The sequence below is a fragment of the Zootoca vivipara genome, chromosome 8 (genome assembly GCF_965207765.1).
Source record: "Zootoca vivipara chromosome 8, rZooViv2.hap1.1, whole genome shotgun sequence".
NCBI lineage: Eukaryota > Metazoa > Chordata > Lepidosauria > Squamata > Lacertidae > Zootoca > Zootoca vivipara.
In genome coordinates, this window is record NC_142591.1 from 73,133,187 (window position 1) to 73,154,081 (window position 20,895).

At 45.5% G+C, this 20,895-nt stretch overlaps 1 protein-coding gene across 9 annotated transcripts in view; it reads right to left on the reverse strand.

Moving 5' to 3' along the window:
* The window catches only part of SAMD12 (sterile alpha motif domain containing 12), a 190,173-nt gene extending 179,273 nt beyond the window's left edge, over positions 1 to 10,900 (reverse strand). For all 9 annotated transcript variants that reach the window (XR_015951588.1, XM_088675862.1, XM_088675863.1 and 6 more), the window contains exons 1-2: positions 10,745 to 10,900; positions 182 to 360 (exon numbers count right to left, since the gene is read on the reverse strand). Coding sequence is in view for 8 of the 9 variants with exons in the window: in XM_088675862.1 (XP_088531988.1) it covers positions 182 to 360; positions 10,745 to 10,757 (192 nt within the window). In the remaining variant the exon portion in view is untranslated. The remainder of the gene's footprint in view (positions 1 to 181; positions 361 to 10,744) is intronic.
* Between the last annotated feature and the right edge of the window lie 9,995 nt (positions 10,901 to 20,895).

Consider the following 20,895-nt stretch of genomic DNA (forward strand, 5'->3'; position numbering starts at 1 on the left):
CAGTCACTTACGGACTCATTGTTAAAACTGTGTTTATGGAAGACAATCTTACTCAGCTACGAGTGATCGCCAAAGCAAGAAAGAAGATTGAACTTGAAACATTCTGCATAGAGGTACGCCCACTTACCACTTACTACGGACCCTCCTCCTGAATATAAATGTGCAATTTTGCCAAGCCTACCTTAGATGATTCTGGCTCCCCGCGCTGTCTCTTGGGCGTTCCTTTTGACTCGAGCAACTTGGAAGAGCTCTCCTTCTTATGGGAGGACGAGTCCACTCTCTCGCCTTCAAGTTGCAGGTTAATTCCTTCCGTGTGGACGGAGAGGTCAATACCGTTTGGATTTAGACTGCAATGGATAGCTGGAAGAAGGAATTGCAATGAGTCTGGAGTGTAGGAAAGGACATGAAAGGTTTTCAACATCACACGAGGAAACGAAAGCCGGGCCATGCATCCTTTTCATCTATGAGATGCAGGCTATTTATTTATTTCATAAAACGTATACACTATTCAACTGTAGAAGAACCCTCAAAGAGGTTCACAAAAAGAAAATAATACAATCATCAAAATAAAACTTACAGCAATAGTTTGAAACATACAGGAAGTTCAAACAACAATAGACTACAACAGATTAAAACTCATCACAGCTTTCTAAGCGTGTGGGTAGGCATGTCCTAAACAAGAAATGCTTTATAGCAGCCACTCAAAAAATACAGTGAAGGCAACTGCTTGATATCAATAGGCAGGGAGTCCCAAAGATTAGGAGCTGACACACAAAACAACTGGAGCAGGTATCTGGTATACCTGGAGCAGGTATCATATATGGCACCTGTTAATAGGGGCAATTCCACCGATCAAAGCAGACAAGTGGGCACATAAGGGGTAAATTGATCTCAAGTTGTTAAGGGCTTTGTATGTTGTTGTTGTTGTTTAGTCGTTTAGTCATGTCCGACTCTTCGTGACCCCATGGACCAGAGCATGCCAGGCACTCCTGTCTTCCACTTCCTCCCACAGTTTGGTCAGCTACGAGAACACTGTCCAACCATCTCGTCCTCTATTGTCCCCTTCTCCTTGTGCCCTCAATCTTTCCCAGCATCAGGGTCTTTTCCAGGGAGTCTTCTCTTCTCATGAGGTGGCCAAAGTATTGGAGCCTCAGCTTCACGATTTGTCCTTCCAGTGAGCACTCAGGGCTGATTTCCTTCAGAATGGATAGGTTTGATCTTCTTGCAGCCCATTGGACTCTCAAGAGTCTCCTCCAACACCATAATTCAAAAGCATCAATCCTTCGGCAATTATCCTTCTTTATGGTCCAGCTCTCACTTCCATACATCACTACTGGGAAAACCATAGCTTTAACTATATGGACCTTTGTCGGCAAGGTGATGTCTCTGCTTTTTAAGATGCTGTCTAGGTTATGGTTTTGTATACTAATAGCAATACCTTGGTTCTCAAATGCCTTGGTACTCAAACAACTTGGAACCCAAACACTGCAAACCTGGAAGTAAGTGTTCTGGTTTGTGAACTTTTTTTGGAAGCTGAACGTGCTCTGTTTTGAGCGCCACACTTCCTTTTTGAGTATTACGCTAAGGTCTGTCTGTTTTTGTTACCGGTATTTATTTTGCGTTTTTGTTTTTGTGGCATGGAACCCAGTTCAGCTATTGATTGATTGACTGAGTGATTGATTGTGTGACAGCAGTACATTGTTTATAGCTTTCATTTTATGGATCAAATGGTCTCCTTAGATAGTAAAATTCATGTTAAATTGCTGTTTTAGGGGTTGTTGTTTTTAAAGTCTGGAATGGCTTAATCCATTTTGCATTACTTTCTATGGGAAAGCACACCTCGGTTTTGGAACACTTTGGTTTTGGAACGGGCTTCCGGAACGGATTAAGTTTGACAACCAAGGTACCACTGTAGCTTGAACTTGGCCCAAGAGCAGATCAGCAACCAGTGCAGATCGCCAAGCACAGGAGTTGTATGCTGACAAGACTATGCAACTTGTTGCAAGAGACAACAAGACAGTTCACACTTTACACTGAACACAAGCTGACTCTACACACCTACTTGCATTTGTGTGAAAGACTGGACTCCTATTGAGTACAGTGTACATGCAGTCTAATGTTACACACAAATGGCTGTACCTACAGGTGTCCTGTTCAACTAGCTGTATTGCAGAGATTGCACACTTGTTGAATGTGACATGTGAGACCCCTGAAGCATTTGCAGTTGCTCTGCCTTAACCCCGTTTCTTCATCCTTTAGTCATTTACAGGATTTACGGCATGTACTGCGAACGAATGTATTTCTTGACATAAGCCAATTAGATGCGGTGTCATTAGACGACGGCGGATCCAGCAGGAGGATTTCTTCTGTACAATCGGAGTAATGTTATTCATAGTCTACAAATTGAAAAGTTATGATACATCTAACTTCTTTATTCAGGGTAACAAGGGGGAAGAAAAGCTTACATAGGAATGGCACTCTATAGCAGAATGGATTAACCAGCAAAGAGCTCTTTTAAAGCCTGCACTGAGTTAAATGAGCTGCACTCTCAGCCTGCACTTTGGTAGGATTATTCTATTAACCAAATTTATTTATCCAGTTCCATACACTAAGCCTTTTTCAAATGACAGTTCTCGGTTTCTTAAACAATTACCGGAGGGTGGGGGGTGGGGACACAGTTTCTGCACCGAGTTAAAATTGATTGGAATTCAAACCAGTCCACATTATCCAATGTAACATTTGCGAGATGTATTCTAAAGAATCCTATAAATGGTGAAAGGATGAAAATCCGTGAGTGAAATCTTTGAAATATATATATATATATATAAAAGACCCCACCCACATTCCAGCCTGGCAAAAGAATTTGAGGAGGGGGTGGAGCAGGGGCAGAAGAAGGGGGTGGAGGTGGGCCACCCCAAGTGTCACCACTGAAGCGGGTGGCACTCACTGTGGGGCCTGCAGCGTGCCTGAGCCACGCTTCTCTCCTGGGAGTGACGTGGTGGCTTGGGCGCCTGCAGGCTCCGTGCTGCCCCAAACGGTCCACCCGCAGCCGACTCCCCCTCAGCGGTAGGGCAGCTGAGTGGGAGGAAGCAGGCAGACTCCTCGGAGGCCCCATGGAGCGTCCTACCCCAGCTCATCCCACCCCACGGGTGGCTGGCCCCGCCCCTGGGTGCAGGGCACACGTACCGCCCCATGCGCCCGATCGGCATGCTCCATCGCTGGGGTGGAGGAGAGTCGGTGAAGGATCTGACCTTGGAAAAGAAATGATGTATGGTCAGTAGAGTCCCAAGGACTAAACAGAGAGGCCTGGGGAGTGCAATTGCCCCCATGGGCCTGAGGTTTTCCCACCCGCTAGGTGGCGCTGTGGGCTAAACCACTGAGCCTAGGGCTTGCTGATCAGAAGGTTGGCGGTTCGAATCCCTGTGACGGGGTGAGCTCCCGTTGCTTGGTCCCAGCTCCTGTCAACCTAGCAGTTCAAAAGCACATCAAAATGCAAGTAGATAAATAGGAACCGCTACAGCGGGAAGGTAAACGGCGTTTCCATGTGCTGCTCTGGTTTGCCAGAAGCGGCTTTGTCATGCTGGCCACATGACCTGGAAGCTATACGCCGGCTCCGTCGGCCAATAATGCGAGATGAGCGCGCAACCCCAGAGTCGGTCACGACTGGACCTAATGATCAGGGGTCCCTTTACCTTTACCTATGTGCACACTCACAAAAAAGAGTAAAAGGATATCCCTACATTGCAAAACAGAAGCAATGTTTTAGCACTGACAGGTACCAGAACGCAGGGGCAGCCTCCCTGGTTCGTAGGGGGTATTTTGGAGCATGCCCACTGCTGCTTCCTTCCTATCATTCCAAGCACCTATACTTGAATGTGCCTGGCTGCCGTTACCCTCCTCCTCCAAACGAAGCCTCCCAATATGTGGAATTGGATTGATATTCTTTTATAGCAGATAGCCAGCCTTAAGCCACACACGGCCGCCCCTGGAGGAATCCCTGCCTGAGAGAAAAGCCTACGAAAGCATTCTCGGCAGGCCTCCGGGGTGCGCGCTGCGACCTCAGAGGACAACCCAAAATAGAGATTTCCAAACCAAACTAATTGGTCAGTCAAGCAGGGGGCAGATGGATCCGCAACAGCCGCAGGTGACATTCAACTCCTGCATTTCCAAAAGTCACTAGCCAAGCAATTCGCAATTTCCCCAGAGGGACGAAGGTTATACAGTAATTTAAATCGAGCCGGGGTGTTTGTCACATCCCTAATAAAAGAAGAATTGATACAAATGATCCTTCCAGTTATATCCTAGATATATAATTGAAAGTCTGGGAGGGTTTGTGGGGGACTATTCAATGGAAAACTACTCAGGTTTTAAATCAATGTTAGCCAGATTTGGGGCCGCCTGATCCAAAGTGGAGCTGAAATACTTGGATTTAAGTGGATTAGTCCTATTGAAATCAATAGGGCTAAATCAACCCTAATCCAAATAATTCCATTTAAAACTATTGTAGAGCAAAACTGTATGTGTGTCCAATATTTTGAAGAATTCTTCCCCCGCTTTCTTCTGCTGGCACTGGAAAAATGAAGATGCAACAGACTCCATCTTCCCCCATAATCTCTCTGCCTACAAGCGTGAGAAGAATTCTGTGTCCCCTTTTTTTGCTTGTCCACCAGAGCCAAATAGCATGGAACCCCCTAGATCAGAAGATCAGCAACTGGAAGCCTAAGGGCCGAATCTGCTCTTACCCCACTTGCGAACTCAGAGGCAAGATGGCACATGAGAAAAAAGAGGTCACTGTAGCCATCCCATTTTATGCTCAGTATACTTTGGGCCAAGGGAGACTCTACATCCTGACCCACTTCTTCAAAGTGGTCTGCCAAGTGACTAGGTGCAAGAAAAAGAGGTTGTGGCTTTAGTGCATGACTTTTGCTGTAATGGTGATGTTTAGCTTATTTTTTTTTTTTGTTGCTGCTTTGTCAATGGTGTTTTATAGATTGCTTTACTGATGACTTGTTAATTATTTTGTATGATTTATGCCAGGCATCCCCAAACTTCAGCCCTCCAGATGTTTTAGACTACAATTCCCATCTTCCCCAACCACTGGTCCTGTTAGCTAGGGATCATGGGAGTTGTAGGCCAAAACATCTGGAGGGCCGCAGTTTGGGGATGCCTGATTTATGCTGTACTTGCGATTCTATTTTATATTACAGTGGTACCTCGGTTTAAGTACACAATTGATTCCGGAAGTCTGTACTTAACCTGAAGCGTACTTTCCCATTGAAAGTAATGGAAAGTGGATTAATCCGTTCCAGACGGGTCCGCGGAGTACTCAACCTGAAGCGTCCTTAACCCGAAGTATGAGTGTAATTGGTTCCGGAAGTCCATGGAGTTCCGGAAGACTCCAGGGAGTTACTTTCACTAGGTACCCTACAGATCATTTGATTATTTATTATTATTTCCAAACTGCCCTATATCCAGTTTAGATCCACAGGCAGGTATACAAATACTGTTTCACAGTTTCCTTGAGAACGTGCTTCTCCAAATTTGTTTACCATTGCAAACCTTCCGCTATGTAGCAGAGAAAATATAATTGCAAACATTTTAACAAAGATATATTTTTTTTTAAAGCTTTCTGCTATTGGTTCTGACCTATTTATTTCACTTTGACTGGAAGGAAGCAAGCAGTTAAAGGAACACTGTTGAAACTCCAAGCTCTATAAATAGAGTTTCCTTGGCAGCTGTCTCAATGGGCTCATATTTAAAGACGGTCTGTATACTTCTCCTTAACCGCCTCCCAAATTATCCTTGTTAGAATGTAAAATAAGAAAAGCAAACACCTTACACCACACTAAGTCAAGACAATGTTTCTCCTATAACCATGAGAGATGACAAGCTTGACCTTTTACTGTGCTGGCAGCAATTAGTATATCATCCCCATACACTACATATTGTCCAATCCAGAGTTTCCCAACCTGTTAACACCTAGGGCACCGTGTTTTCCTGCTTCCTTAAAGTTAGAGGCACAGTTCACCTGACAAACACACGGTAAGTATCCTCCTTGCGGCTGCAAGATAGCCCACCTAAAACTGCTCTCAGCATCCCGCTCGCCCCTTCATCCAGGAATGGTGACGCTCCTGGAAGTCCTCCCTCTCCCAGCACATATGAACTCTCGTATGAGCAGCACTAAAGATTCCTGGTGCATTGGCGAACCCTGCCGGATAATCCTGTGGCCCCACAGGGGCTAGGGGACTACAACTCCCACCAACCATGGCCAACAAGGCCAACGGTTAGGCATTACGGGACCTGGAATGCAAAAATTCCTCTGTTAAGGCCACAGGTTCCCCAGCCCCACACTTCAGTCTTCTGGGCTTAATGCAGGGAAGTGGTAGCAGAGCATAGCTGCCAAGTCTCCCGTTTTTCACGGGGAAACCCTGTATTTTAAACCGTTTCCCGCTGGCAGCCCGGATTTCCTACCTGCCAGGGAGGCTCCATTTTGGGCCCAGGCGCTGCCCGATTTCCGGTGCCCATACATGGGTAGCACGGCACCGGAAGTTGCTTCTTCGCATGTCCGGACATGCGTAGAAGCAACTTCCGGTGCTGTGCCGCTGCTGATCCCACATTTTTTTAGCGGGAGACTTGGCAGCTATGTAGCAGAGGTGGATTTAGCCCAGCTTCGGGAAGAGGGTGGAAGGACTCTAGGAAGCTGTCAGAGCCTCACACCTCCTTCCCAAAGCCTTGCACCACCCTTACCCAGCTTTGGGAAGGCACAGTGAGGGCTGGAGGGGGTGTCAAATGTTGGCTTTGCACAGGGTGCCATATTACCAAGGTCCACCCCTGTTGGTAGCATGGGGCAATCTTGCTCCCAAAGGCACAGAACATTCAATGGACCAAACTTGGTGGCTTGATCTTAAGAGACACGCTTCCACACTTCTCAGTTTGAGAAGTACTGTACTACAAGCCTCAAACATTCTGCTTCCCAACTGCAAGGCCCTCTTTCAGTTTTCCCCACCCTAGTGCCCTCCAGATGTGTTAAATTACAACTCCTTGGTTATTGGCTAATGGCTATGCTTTCTAGGGCTGATGGGCTCTGGAGTAAAAAAACAAAGCTGGAGGGCACCAGGCTTTGAAAGCTTGCCCAACTTGAATGACAAGGGTGGTTCTTTTTCATGCAGCTTGAAATATTTCCTGTTGCTATTTGGAGCAGACAGTTTAAGAAACCAGAAAGGTTTCAAGAATACACACCACAAGGTGCAGCCCCTGGATTAAACTCCTCTTCCTTGAGCAGAAAGAATGGGGAAGTAGCCAAAGAAAACAGAGAACAGAGAAGCTAAAATGCAAATATTTCTATGCTACAAACACAAATTCATAGTGTTGTCCACAAAGGTGTGTTTGTGGCTGAATGGACTGCAGATTAATTGGTCGTTTAAATGTGTGAATCCAACCCCACTAGACAACAATTTCTTATCAGCTCAAGCAACAATAATTTCCTAAAGAATTCAACAACAAAGCATCAAGTATTGGCCCAATTAGGACAATCAATAAACCAGCCAAGATATTTACAAGCATTTGGGCATGCACACAGCCTGTTAGTCCTCCTGTCACACAAGCTGAAAACAAACCAATATGTCTTTCATTAGCCATTGTTTCCCACTCTATCCAAACCAGAAAAAATCCTGTCACCGACACCAGCCTCAGAGCAAGTCATGAGATTAAGCCAACTTCAAGCCATGGGTCACCATCCTGGCTTGTTTGCAAGATGGAAATAATCTTTTCCCATCTTGAAATGGTGATTAAGTAGGGTTGCCATACGTCCGAATTTTCCCACTGCAGTCGGCAGCAGTGTCCGGGCAGAAATCGGGAAAAGGTCCAGGAAAATCTGGATGTATGGCAGCCTAAATTGGCAGTGCCATTTTTTGCCCATAAAAATAGCTCAACATTTTCACTGTTTGAAATATGCTAACCCTAGATTAAGGCTTCCTTTTGGCTCATGGGGAGAGAGATGCCAAACAGCTAAGAGCATGGACAACCCAAGGCACATTCCTCTCTACTTATAAAGAATACACTTATTTGTCCCATTGAACTAAACGGGGCTTAGTTCTGAACAGGCATGCAGGGGATACACATACAAAGCCTGGGATTAGCCCCAGGCTTTAATTGAAAATGTAATTTACTACCATGTACAAGTTAAGATCTTTCTTTTCACATGGCCTTTTGGTTGACTTACATTTATTTCTCTTGCTTTAGTTTATTCCCTTTTTATAGCTGGTTGTTTTCTTCTTCTTCTTTTTTTTAAAAAAGTACTGTTCTTAACTTGGGATTGAGTTCTATCTTGGCGGTCTCATGTGGAACTGAGAGGTAAGATTTAAAAAATAAAAATAAATAAACCCCCGTCTACAGAAATTAGAATATTTATTGTCTCACAGGACAGTGTAATCCTATTTATGTAATCCCATTTATGTTTACTCAGAGTAAATCCCATTGCATTCAGTAAGGCTTACTCCCAGGTAAGTACGCAGCCCTAACTAGGTTTGAAATAAAAACTGCAGACTTTATTTTTCCCCACAGCGGAAGAGATAAGCCACTCTTTTGAAGGTGAAAACTCCTGATCTCTTCAGCAGTGGAAACATGCCTATCCCATTCAGATGTGTCCACCAATGGGACCTCCTTTCCTGTTGCAGCGCCAAAGTGGTAGAACAAGCTGGCTGGAGGTGTACCCAATTTGGTTTTACAGAGAGAGAAAAGACATAAAGTCTACCATTTTAGACTGGCTTTCAAAAAGCATTTTCCCTCCAGAAACAACTTAGAACTAGTTCACTTTTTTTACACATGCATATGTTTTGCAGAATATTGCTCTTATTGTCTTTTTTCTTTTTTTGCTCACCTTCAATTTTAATTCTATGGCTTATATGTTCACAGGCTGGGATTCTACAGTTCAGCATGTCCAAAGGGCCTTTGGGCTTGTATTTTTCAAACAGTGCCCCTTGTTGCTTTTGAAACCGAGGAGACTTTGAAAACAAGATTGCAAAGATATGGCATAAGATTTACAAAACCTAACAGGCATGGGTAAACCATTAGGTGTACATAAAGTATTTGGTTGAGTCTCAGTGACAACAATTTTTGTAATGTTTTTAACTGATTGCATCATTTTGCACCCTTTATATTGTTAAAGGGACCCAGGTGGCGCTGTGGGTTAAACCACAGTGTCTAGCGCTTGCTGATCAGAAGGTCGGCGGTTCGAATCCCTGCAATGGGGTGAGCTCCCGTTGCTCGGTCCTAGCTCCTGCCAACCTAGCAGTTCGAAAGCACATCAAAGTGCAAGTAGATAAATAGGGACCGCTACAGCGGGAAGGTAAACGGCGTTTCCGTGTGCTACTCTGCTTCGCCAGAAGCAGCTTTGTCATGCTGGCCACATGACCTGGAGGCTGTACGCCGGCTCCCTCGGCCAATAATGCGAGATGAGCACGCAACCCCAGAGTCGGTCATGACTGGACCTGTCCCACAAAATCAATCACAATATGTGGCACATGCACACAACATTTGAATGGCAATGCCCATCAACTTTTGGGCGGGCGGCCCCCTCAAATGTTTTACTAGGGGAGCCAAAGGGATCTTGGCCCCTAGGAGTTGGTTCCCATGTCACCAAACAACCACCAATAATTTTTTGAGGCCCCCTGGGTCCTCGTTTGAAAAACATGGCTCGAACCTACTTCACAGGTTTCAAACCCTCTTACCAAAGCAGCTCCCTTCTCTGTTTGACATTACAGAAAGGAGATGTCTAATTTCCAAGGCCCCCATGAACAAATTGTTGTTCAGGTGCATCTCATCTGATGCAGCTGTGTGGAAATCCTGGAGACTGGGCCTTTTCGGATCTCTAAAACCGAACGGGCCCTCTGCGCATGTTCAGCGGCGCTATTTAATTGCCACATATCCCCAAATCAGCCGTAAAATCTGAACCTTAGCGCCCTTTTAAGTGCTCAAGTGCTTACACAAAGACCAACTTTGTGAAGCTGGGTAATGGGAATAAGATTTGTAAGAGTGCTGTACTTGAAGATGTTGAAAAGCACCACGTGTCGTATATTTTTTCTTTGAAGTGGTATCTAAGGACATCAGAAAACCATTGCTTTGAGGGCAGAGGGGCAGCTACAGAGATATAGGGCTTCAACTAATGCAATTAATTATTATTATTATTATTTTGGTGGGGAAGCGTGCAGCAGGATAGAAGGGGTTTTCTATCAGAAACTACCTTTTTTACAGCAAGGCTGCTGTTTCTGATAGACCCCCTATCTATCCTGTGCTGCATACTTCCCTCCCCCAAATAATAATTAATAATAATAATAATAGCAGCTTTCAGAGAGGGGTCGGGCAAGGATGGGCAACGGGAAGCAGCGCTGCGGCTCCGCTCAGGTGGGATGCTTCCACAGGCAACCTTCCTGGCATGCATGAGAAGGGGCGGCGGCGGTGACCCTTATTTCGGGCAGGCGGTGACCCACCCCCTTCCGCTTGCAAAAGCGCCCATTCCTGTTGCCCAGCCCACCGCGAGCATTTGGAGCATTTTGCAAAGGTGGGCTCCTTCCCCCGCGGATGCCTCCCCCCCCCGCTTCCTAGCCCAGCTGGGGCTTCGCCTCCTCCAGGTGAGCGCTAAGGAAAAGAAATGGAGGTGGGTGCAAGGGAGGGCGGTGCATCAGGAAGCAGGAGCGGCCGCCCCTGGCTTTGCAAAAGGGAAAGGCAGGAGGAGTGCAGCCCTTACCTTCCACAGCCATTCTCTCAGAGCTTTCTTAGGGCATGCATAGTTCGCCTGCCAAGGAATGCTTCTCCTCCTCCTCCTCCCCACCCCTTCTTCCTCCCTTTCTCTTTCCTTCCCCTCCACTGTTTTCTCTTTTTTGCTCGTCTGCAACCAAAAGAACAACCTGCAGCAAGAAAGGGTTAGCCCCGTTCCCGGTGCAGGCTGGGAAATGTAGTCTTTTGCCCGCCGGTCGGGTGAGGCCACAACGCCCTCATCTGCTCGCTGCAAAGGCGGCTTTGCTGTGCATGCAAATGCCCAGGGCACGCGAAGCGAAGCGGGAGCGCCGGGTTGGGAAGGGTCCCGCGGCTGCAGCCCATGCCTTCGGCGCTCTGAAAGCTTGGGGGGGCTGAAAACTACAAATCCCGGCACGCCACGCTGCAAGGTTTTTCAGGGCGACCTGGCGTGGGGCTGTTTGATTGAGGACTTCCTCGTCAAATTGGAGGAGGAGACAGGTAGAGGAGGCAAAGCGTGTCGGGCGCAGGAGGGGAAAGGCGGCTAACTAGGGCAAGAAATATCTTGCCAGGCTGAAGGAGCATCTGTCGCTTCTGTGTGGCTTCACTTCACTGCAGCTGCTAGAATGCAAAACGATTAAAAAAAAAAATCACCACCCCAAAACCAACACACACACACACACACACACACACACACACACACACACACAGAGGACTCTTAGTTTTATCAAATATCATTGGAAGAGGGAATTATTATTGTTAACAGCAATGTCTCCTGGTGTATGGAGACAGACAGACAGGCCATTTATCCACAGCAGTGGCTAGAGGAGGAAGGAACGCAGAGAGAAGAAAAGCCATGGTGCACCTGTAGCTGCAAAACCAGACACCTTCATCTGCCCCACCTGCAATAAAACATGTCTCTCCCATATCTACAGCCCCAGCAGGCACTGTAACTCTCCAACAGTTTGACTTCACCTTCCATTGTCTCCCAAGACAGATGGATGCCTAGTAGTAGTAGTAGTAGTAGTAGTAGTATACCGCCCTATACTCACCGTTATCAGTGCAGTTCACAACATAAAACCCCAATATAAAAAGACAAAATATATTTTAAAAATGAAATAATATTAAACATATATTATGTGTTGCTTTACTCTAGCCTTTCGTGAAATTAAATGAACCGCCTTTGTTGTGTCTCAAATATCAAGCTATGTGGAATGTGGTGTTCTTTGGAATAGAGGCTTTTATTGTGCAGCACTAAATGAGTGAATGGATAACGTGTTGAGTCAAAACAGCCTTCCCCTTTCACACGCACCCACCCACCTCTCAAAGTAGCCCTGCAGAATTCTAACCAGGAAAATGTAGAAATCTTCTAGTGTGTATTTTATAAAACCGTCACAATTATTTGTTTTTATTTATTTGCTTTTTACCCTGCTTTTTGCTAGACTTCTCAAAGTGGCTTGCAGAGGGTGGGAAAAGAAAAAAACACTTGTGTGGCTGCTTTTGTCCATCTGCAAGCCAAATGTTCAAGTTTTAATACATGCTTAATTTCTGGCTACCACTCTTTAAATATAAAAATCTGCCATTGACTTGCCGACTTGCCAAAGCTGTGTCAGGAGGTGGAAGTGGCTCAGAACAAAAGAGACCTCTAGCAAGGAAGGCTTAGCTGCGCATAGTCCGGCTCACAAACATAGTGGTGGCTGGTGCTGACAGACTGGGAGGGTAGAAAGCAGGGAGGCTAACAGTAGATGGCGCCAGAGGCAACGAGAGGCAGAGCCAACTACTTCAGGCTTTGTTCCCATCCTACGCCTCCCTCCTGAGTTCTACAAGGGCAACTCTGAGGCCAGAGCTGGCCCAGCCATTAGACAGTGTGAGATCACTGCCTCAGACGGCAGAACCCCCCCCAACCGATGGCACTCCCAAGAGTGAATGAATGAATTGATTAATACGGTCGCAGACCAGCATCAACACGCACAATATCACAGATCGTAAAACATATCAAAAATACAAAGGACAGTATGAATATAACAAGGATTTAAACATAAAAATTAAAATTAATTATTAGCGTACTCCCTGTAGTTAACATTTAGGGGTTTGATCATTATGGGATGCCACTTGCTTCCTGCGATTGATTGCACACAAATTTGGTTACATTTAATGTAGTCTCGGGATTCTTGTCCTCTACCAGGAGTTTTAAACTATGGTGTTTGGATTCTTTCATGGACTTTTGCAAAACAGGTGTAATAAAAGTCAAACGTATATCCTCATAAAAACGACAACATAGTAGTAGTACATGTGAAGAAGTTTCTACTTCCATCGAGCCACAAGGGCAGACCCGTGCTGTATATGGTTTACCCTAAAATCTGCCGGCAGAAGGGAGAACATTAAATCTAACGAGGGTAAAAGACCGTCTGTATTTGGGTATCTGAAGTCCTGACAGGTAGTTAGCTGGAGAGAAACCTCTCCCATAGTCCCTTATTGCTGAATGTTTGATCATTTCGCTCATGTGGCATTGTAATTCTACGTCCCAGATACGCTGGCGAATTATACTCCTAACTTTCTCAAAGCCTGCTGCTATCAGGGTCTGCTGTGGGGTCCACAAGCCTTTCAGCTTTTCAAGCAATGTAGCTTTCCATTTAGATTGGTAGGTGTCTAATAAGGTTAAGGGTGCCAACCCAACCGGGAAGAAAATTTTTACACTCCCAAGAGTATGCTGCCTCTTCCAGTGGCCCCGACTTTGGGCAAGATCACATCCATTTGGACTACAACTCCCACAATCCCTGACCACCAGCCATTCTGGGGTACTTGTCTTAGGGATGCAGGCTTTGTCTCTCTGGGGTCTGATGTGTGGTAACTACTGCCTGGCAGTAGTGTCTTTTACTGGCCTCTAAAGTAAAAAGTCCAGTCGGATTAGACTATGAGGTGCAGCACTCATCTCTGTTTTCAGGCCAACGGAGCCAGTGTTTGTCCGCAGACAACTTTCCGGGTCATGTGGCTAGCATGACCAAACCTGCTTTGTTGCACAGAGTACTGTGATGAGTGCCAGAGCACATGGAAGCGCACAGAAGCACCGCAGCAGTATCTATTTATCTACTTGCGCTGAAATGCTTTTGAACTACTAGGCTGGCCTCTACAAATGCTCTGCTCCTATATTTGTAAATAGAGCAAATATTCCGGACCCCAGATCTCCAGTGCTCTCTCACCCAAAGGAAACCAAACCCTGGCCTCACTGTTCTTGGAACCTCTTGCTCCTCAAGGAAATGGGGAACGCACAACAATAGCACTGTGCCAAAATGCTTCTGAGAAACAATGCAAGAATCCCATATAAAAACCATGCCTTTGTTTGCATATATCCTGGAAAGTACTGAGAAAAGGTGCAACCCACAAGTTTTTTTCCATGTGCTCTTTAAACCACCAGGTGCACCTGCAATCTATTAGCCATATTAATTGCAGTGGGCCGGAGATGTTCCCATTCTACAATCTCATCAAAACATAGAAATAATAACAACCTTGGGCACTTGTTCAAGCACAGCTCCTGTACGTTCCGTTGTAAACAAACGGGCAGAAATCTTGGAGTTATCAAGATGATTTCTACGCTGCTTTAGTTATCCACATACAAACTGAGTTTAGCAGAAGGGAAACGTCGCTAAGTATTGCTGCTGTCATAACGCCTAAAGGGAATTGGTTTAATGGCACTGGTCACCATGTTGCAATCGTGCCCCTAAAGAAGCCAAAGGCATCGTGCAATTCAGCTGACCTCACTTCGTTGCATCTGACCAAGTGCACGCAACCTTTTCCAACTCCCCACCACACACCAGCAGTGAGGTTTCTCTCCATGGCATCACAGCATCTTAACTAAGGAGACATCACTTCCTGCCATACAACATATTTCCACCAGTCACTTGTTGGTACAGCATCTTTCTTATTCACCTGCTTTCCAAAGGGACATCTGCTTCCTTTGCAAGCAAGATCGGAGTTAACACGAAATACAGTCATACCTCGGTTTAAGTACGCCTCGGTTTGAGTACTTTCAGTTTGAGTACTCCGCGGACCTGTCTGGAACGGATTAATCCACTTTCCATTACTTTCAATGGGAAAGTTCGCTTCAGGTTAAGTACGCTTCAGGTTAAGTATGGACTTCCGGAACCAATTACACTCATACTTCGGGTTAAGTACGCTTCAGGTTGAGTACTCCGCGGACCCATCTGGAACAGATTAATCCACTTTCCATTACTTTCAATGGGAAAGTTCGCTTCAGGTTAAGTACAGTGGTACCTCGACTTACGAACAACTCGACAACCGAATTTTTCGACTTACGAATGGGGGTAATGGCCGCGTGCTTACGAATGTCTCGACATCCGGAAAAAACCACGGCGGTTTTAGATAGGGATTTTTCGATTTACGAATTTTTAGATAGGGTTGCTTTGACTTACGAATTTTTAGATAGGGTTGCTTTGACTTACGAATTTTTCCATTTTCAATGCATTCCTATGGGAAATCGCGTTTCCAATGGTGTTTTTCGACTTATGAATTTTTTGACTTATGAAGGTGCCTTCGGTACGGATTAAATTCGTAAATTGAGGCACCACTGTATGCTTCAGGTTAAGTACAGACTTCCGTCAAACAATTGTGTTTGTAAACCGAGGTACCACTGTATACCTAAAACTCCTTCCCCCACACCGGTGTTGTGTCAGTCATTTTACTTGCTTTTATTTGGAAGTCTTCTTTGAAAGTTATGCTCTGTTTATAGCTTGTAATTCTGTTTTTATTCATGTGTGGCTGTTTAAAAACCAGCTAAATAAAGTGAATTAATTCTGCTTAACATTTGCATTCCAGTGGCTTTCTAGAGCATCTGTTACCCTACTGTCTTGAAAATTCCTGGGATCCCCAAAGCTATTAAACATTTTCCCCATCAGGGCTCAACCACTGTATTTAAGATTTGGTAATTAGTCTCCAGCGTCATATGTGTTCAAAACTTCACAGTTCATTTCCCAGCGTGTGCAACGCAGAGAGAAGATTGGACATTCCCTGATACAATTGAAATTTTGCATCTAATTTACGCTTCCTCCAACAGGCAGAGCGATACATATGCTGTCCCACATTTAGCTTAGTTTTCCAGGCATGCAGATCTAAAAATTGCATTGGGAATACACAGTTGCACCTCTCATAATGAGAACTGAACTTTCGGAGTAGAAATAATTTTAATTATATTTGCCCTTTTCCTCCAGAGGATCGTATTGTCCTGTTTTGTTGTTTTTCTTTTTCTTTTTCTAAAAAACAAATTCCATTTATTTTATACCATGCAGTTGGAAGAAAAGGTGGCTAGCTTGCTAAACCCCGCATTGTTTTTCTTTAAACACCCAATAACCAACATAGAACCGCCCCAGTGCTGCATAAGAACGTGACGACCCACAACTACTTTTGTGATGTTTGGTTTAGTGTTGTCCCTTCTGAATTTATTTTCATTCATTCTTCATCAATTAATGGGGGCGGGAAGCTTGTATTCAAAAATTCAAGCCAGTAGGGTATATTAGTTAGGGGGCTGGATTAAGACCTGGGAGAACAGGGGGGTCAGATCCCTACACAGCCATGAAGGTCACTGGGCAAGACGAAGGGCTGACCATATTGCGAAACCAAGGAGCATGGGTAGGCAAACTAAGGCCCAGGGGCTGGATCCGGCCCAATCGCCTTCTAAATCCGGCCCGCGGACGGTTCAGGAATCAGCGTGTTTTTACATGAGTAGAATGTGTGCTTTTATTTAAAATGCATCTCTGGGTTATTTGTGGGGCATAGGAATTCGTTCATTTCCCCCCCAAAAAATATAGTCTGCCCCCCCCAGAAGGCAGGGGCGTACCCAGGATCAAAACTGGGGGGGGCAAGAGAGGGGGAGAGTGGGGGAAGGAAGGAAGGAAGGAAGGAAGGGGTGGGGGGGAGAGAGAAGGAAGGGAAGGAAGGAAGGAAGGGGTGAGAGAGAGAGAGAGAGAGAAGGGAGGGAGGGGGAGAGAGAGGACAAGGAAGAAAGAAAGAGGGGGGAAGGAAGGATGGAGCTCCCGTCCACACACACACACCCAGCTCAGGCTGCTCCTCTCCCCTCCCACGTTCCTGTCGCTGGCTGCAGCTGCAGAGGGGGCGGAAACAGCCTGATTTCCATAACCCGCAGCGACTTTCCCCCTTCAGTTTTCGGAGGAAAAAAGTGCGGGTTATGGTCCGTAAAATACGGCAATAGGGTTTTTTTTGTTTCTAGGGGGGCAGCTGCCCCCCCACCCCGCTCTGGGTACGCCCATGCCAGAAGGTCTGAGGGACAGTGGACCGGCCCCCTGGTGAAAAAGTTTGCTGACCCCTGCCAAGGAGTGTGTAAAAGAAAACATCATGACCCCAACTATAGGTGATTGTGAGGTACTCTAGCAGTGTAAAAGAGTGCATATGTTCATGCTTTAATAAAATCAGAAGAACCATATTAAAGCTCACCCAGAAGTTGCTATTTCAGGTTCGGAGCTCATCATCGTTGATCCTACTAATGTGGGTTCTGTGCTCTCCCTTGCCCAGAGCCCTTAATTAATCAGGCTCTTGAAGCACCTGAGGACAAATTACATTCTGGCCGAACAGAAGATCTGTTCAAGGACATAAAAGGCCCATTCATTGAAGCAATTTCCCCCTATAACGGTTAATGGGGAGGTGGAAAGGAAAGGATCTTGAAATATAAATGGATTGTCATTTTACCTTAATTAAGAAAAAATGAAAAATAATTGTGTATTCTATTTCTACTCAGGTCACCTTGTCAGGAGTTTAATGTACAATTAAAGGGAGGTCAGTCGATTTCAAGAATACTGATTTCATGGTCCCAAAGTTAAGCCATCTGCGATTGTGAGGCCCTGATATAATTTCAGCAAGCCTTTTTAATTCTCTCTTTGTTCATTTGTCTATGACTTTTCCTCTCTGGTTTGCATCTTTAAACTGCCGCTCTTTCCCCCCTCTCCTGTGCCACTTCTTTAGTTATATATCCGTTCCCTTTTTTAAATCTACTTTTGCTCCTACATCAGGACAGCTTGTTCCTATAATATTTCATTACCTGGATAGTGTTCAGAAAAGGAGTGCAGCACATCGTTGGACAGAAAAGCACTCAAATACCTCAAAGTTGGGAGCTCTAACTAACTTGGGGTTATTTTGGTATGAGCTTTCGTGTGCATGCACACTTCGTCAGATACACTGAAACAGAATCCACCAGACCCTTATGTATATTCAGAGGGTGGGGGGTGGGGGTGATGGGAATGGGTGATGGGCTGATGGGAGTGGTAAACCTGTAGATGGCTGTTAACGACTGCTGATGACTGCAATAGGTCCTGGGGGGGGAGCAAGGGCTGAGGCGCTAAAGAAAGCTTGATCATGCACAATGAGATAAGAATCCAATGTCTTTATTCATCCCAGGTGGCTCCATGGTTTTAAGCTTGGTAATGAATTCCAATTCAGCAACTTCTCTTTCCAGTCTGTTCCTGATTTTTTTCTGTAATAAAACAGCTGCTTTGAGATCTTGTATAGAATGTCCTGGGAGAGCGAAGTGTTCTCCTACTGGTTTCTCTGTCTTGTGGTTCCTGATGTCCATTTATCCTTTGGCGTAGGGTTTGGCCTGTTTGTCCAATATAGAGAGCTGAAGGGCACTGTTGGCATTTGATGGTACATAAAAACTTAGTTAGTCTTTAAGGTGCTACTGAAGGAATTTTTTTATTTTGCTTCGACTCAGACCAACACGGCTACCTACCTGTAATTGGGGTTGTGTGTGTTGATGATGGAACACACAGTTTGCATGCAAAAAGCCCCAGATTCAATCTGCAGCGGGGCTGGAAAAGACCTTGGCAGAAACCCCGATTAACTGTTGCTAGTCTGCAGTCAGGATGTGCAAAGCAGCCAATGGACATGTCTACCACCTGATTCTACAGCAAGGATGAGCAACCAGTGGCCTTGAACTTAATTTTTTTGAACGTTGGCCTTATTTTCAAAACTCTCTGCAAGTAGTCAGTTCAGACCGCTACTCAAAGCAACCTGTCCTTCTCCCAGCAGCCTCCTAGGTGGGGTGGAAGAAGGAGGGTGGGCAGGGAGGGAAGAGAGAGAAAGAAAGAAGGAGCCACAGAAAGAGAGAGAAAGAGAGAGAAAGGGCAGCTCTGCACACTCTCTACTGTAGCTTCAGCTCCAGTAGGTTGTGTTGGTTGGCATCTCTGTCTCCGGAGAGAATGGAAAGGTGAGTCTTTGGGGATGACTGGTGACTGGGAGTGGCTGCCGAGACCATATAACACCTGTCCTGAAATAATATTTTTTAATACCCTGCCCATCTGGCTGGGTTTCCCCAGCCACTCTGGGCGGCTTCCAACCAAATATTAAAAACAGTACAGCATCAAAATAAAAAAATTCCTTCAGTAGCACCTTAAAGACCAACTAAGTTTATATTTTGGTATGAGCTTTCGTGTGCATGCACACTTCTTTGCACACGAAAGCTCATACCAAAATATAAACTTAGTTGGTCTTTAAGGTGCTACTGAAGGAATTTTTTTATTTTGCTTCGACTCAGACCAACACGGCTACCTACCTGTAACTAGTACAGCATCAAACATTAAAGACTTCCCTAAACAGAGCCGCCTTCAGTTGTCTTCTAAAAGTAAAATAGTTGCTTATTGCCTTGACATCTGCTGGGAGGGCGTTCCACAGGGCGGGTGCCACTACCGAGAAGGCCCTCTGTCTGGTAGCCTAAGAAAGGCCTACATTGGCTCCCAGTATGTTTCCGAGCACAATTCAAAGTGTTGGTGCTGACCTTTAAAGCCCTAAATGGCCCAGTATACCTGGAGGTGTGTCTCCAAACCCATCATTCAGCCCAGAGTCCCAGACACTGAGGTCCAGCTTTGATCGCCTTCTGGCAGTTCCCTCATGGCAAGAAGTGAGGTTACAGGGAACCAGGCAGAGGGCCTTCTTGGTAGTGGCACCCACCTTGTGGAATGCCCTCCCATCAGATGTCAAGGAAGTAAACCACCATCTGACTTATAGAAGACATTTGAAGGCAGCCCGGTTTAGGGAAGTTTTCAATGTTTGATTTTTTATTGTGTTGGAAGCTGTCCATAGTGGCTGGGGTGGCCCAGCCAGATGGGCGGGGTATAAATAATAAATTATTCTTATTCTTATTCTTATTCTTATTGTTTGTTGTTGTTGTTGTTTAGTCGTTTAGTCGTGTCTGACTCTTCGTGACCCCATGGACCATAGCACGCCAGGCACTCCTGTCTTGCACTGCCTCCCGCAGTTTGGTCAAACTCATGTTCGTAGCTTCGAGAACACTGTCCAACCATCTTGTCCTCTGTCGTCCCCTTCTCCTAGTGCCCTCAATCTTTCCCAACGTCAGGGTCTTTTCCAAGGATTCTTCTCTTCTCATGAGGTGGCCAAAGTATTGGAGCCTCAGCTTCACGATCTGTCCTTCCAGGGAGCACTCAGGGCTGATTTCCTTAAGAATGGATAGGTTTGATCTTCTAGCAGTCCATGGGACTCTCAAGAGTCTCCTCCAGCACCATAATTCAAAAGCATCAATTCTTCGGCGATCAGCCTTCTTTATGGTCCAGCTCTCACTTCCATACATCACTACTGGGAAAACCATAGCTTTAACTATACGGACCTTTGTCGGCAAGGTGATGTCTCTGCTTTTTAAGATGCTGTCTAGGTTTGTCATTGCTTTTCTCCCAAGAAGCAGGCGTCTTTTAATTTCGTGACTGCTGTCACCATCTGCAGTGATCAAGGAGCCCAAGAAGGTGAAATCTCTCACTGCCTCTATTTCTTCCCCTTCTATTTGCCAGGAGGTGATGGGACCAGTGGCCATGATCTTGGTTTTTTTGATGTTGAGCTTCAGACCATATTTTGCGCTCTCCTCTTTCACCCTCATTAAAAGGTTCTTTAATTCCTCCTTGCTTTCTGCCATCAAGGTTGTGTCATCTGCATATCTGAGGTTGTTGATATTTCTTCCGGCAATCTTAATTCCGGCTTGGGATTCATCTAGTCCAGCCTTTCGCATGATGAATTCTGCATGTAAGTTAAATAAGCGATGCTGCTTTAAATGCATAGTGTGGATGTAGTGATATATTGGGGACTTATTGTTTAGCCCCCAATATATCACTACATCCACACTATGCATTTAAAGCA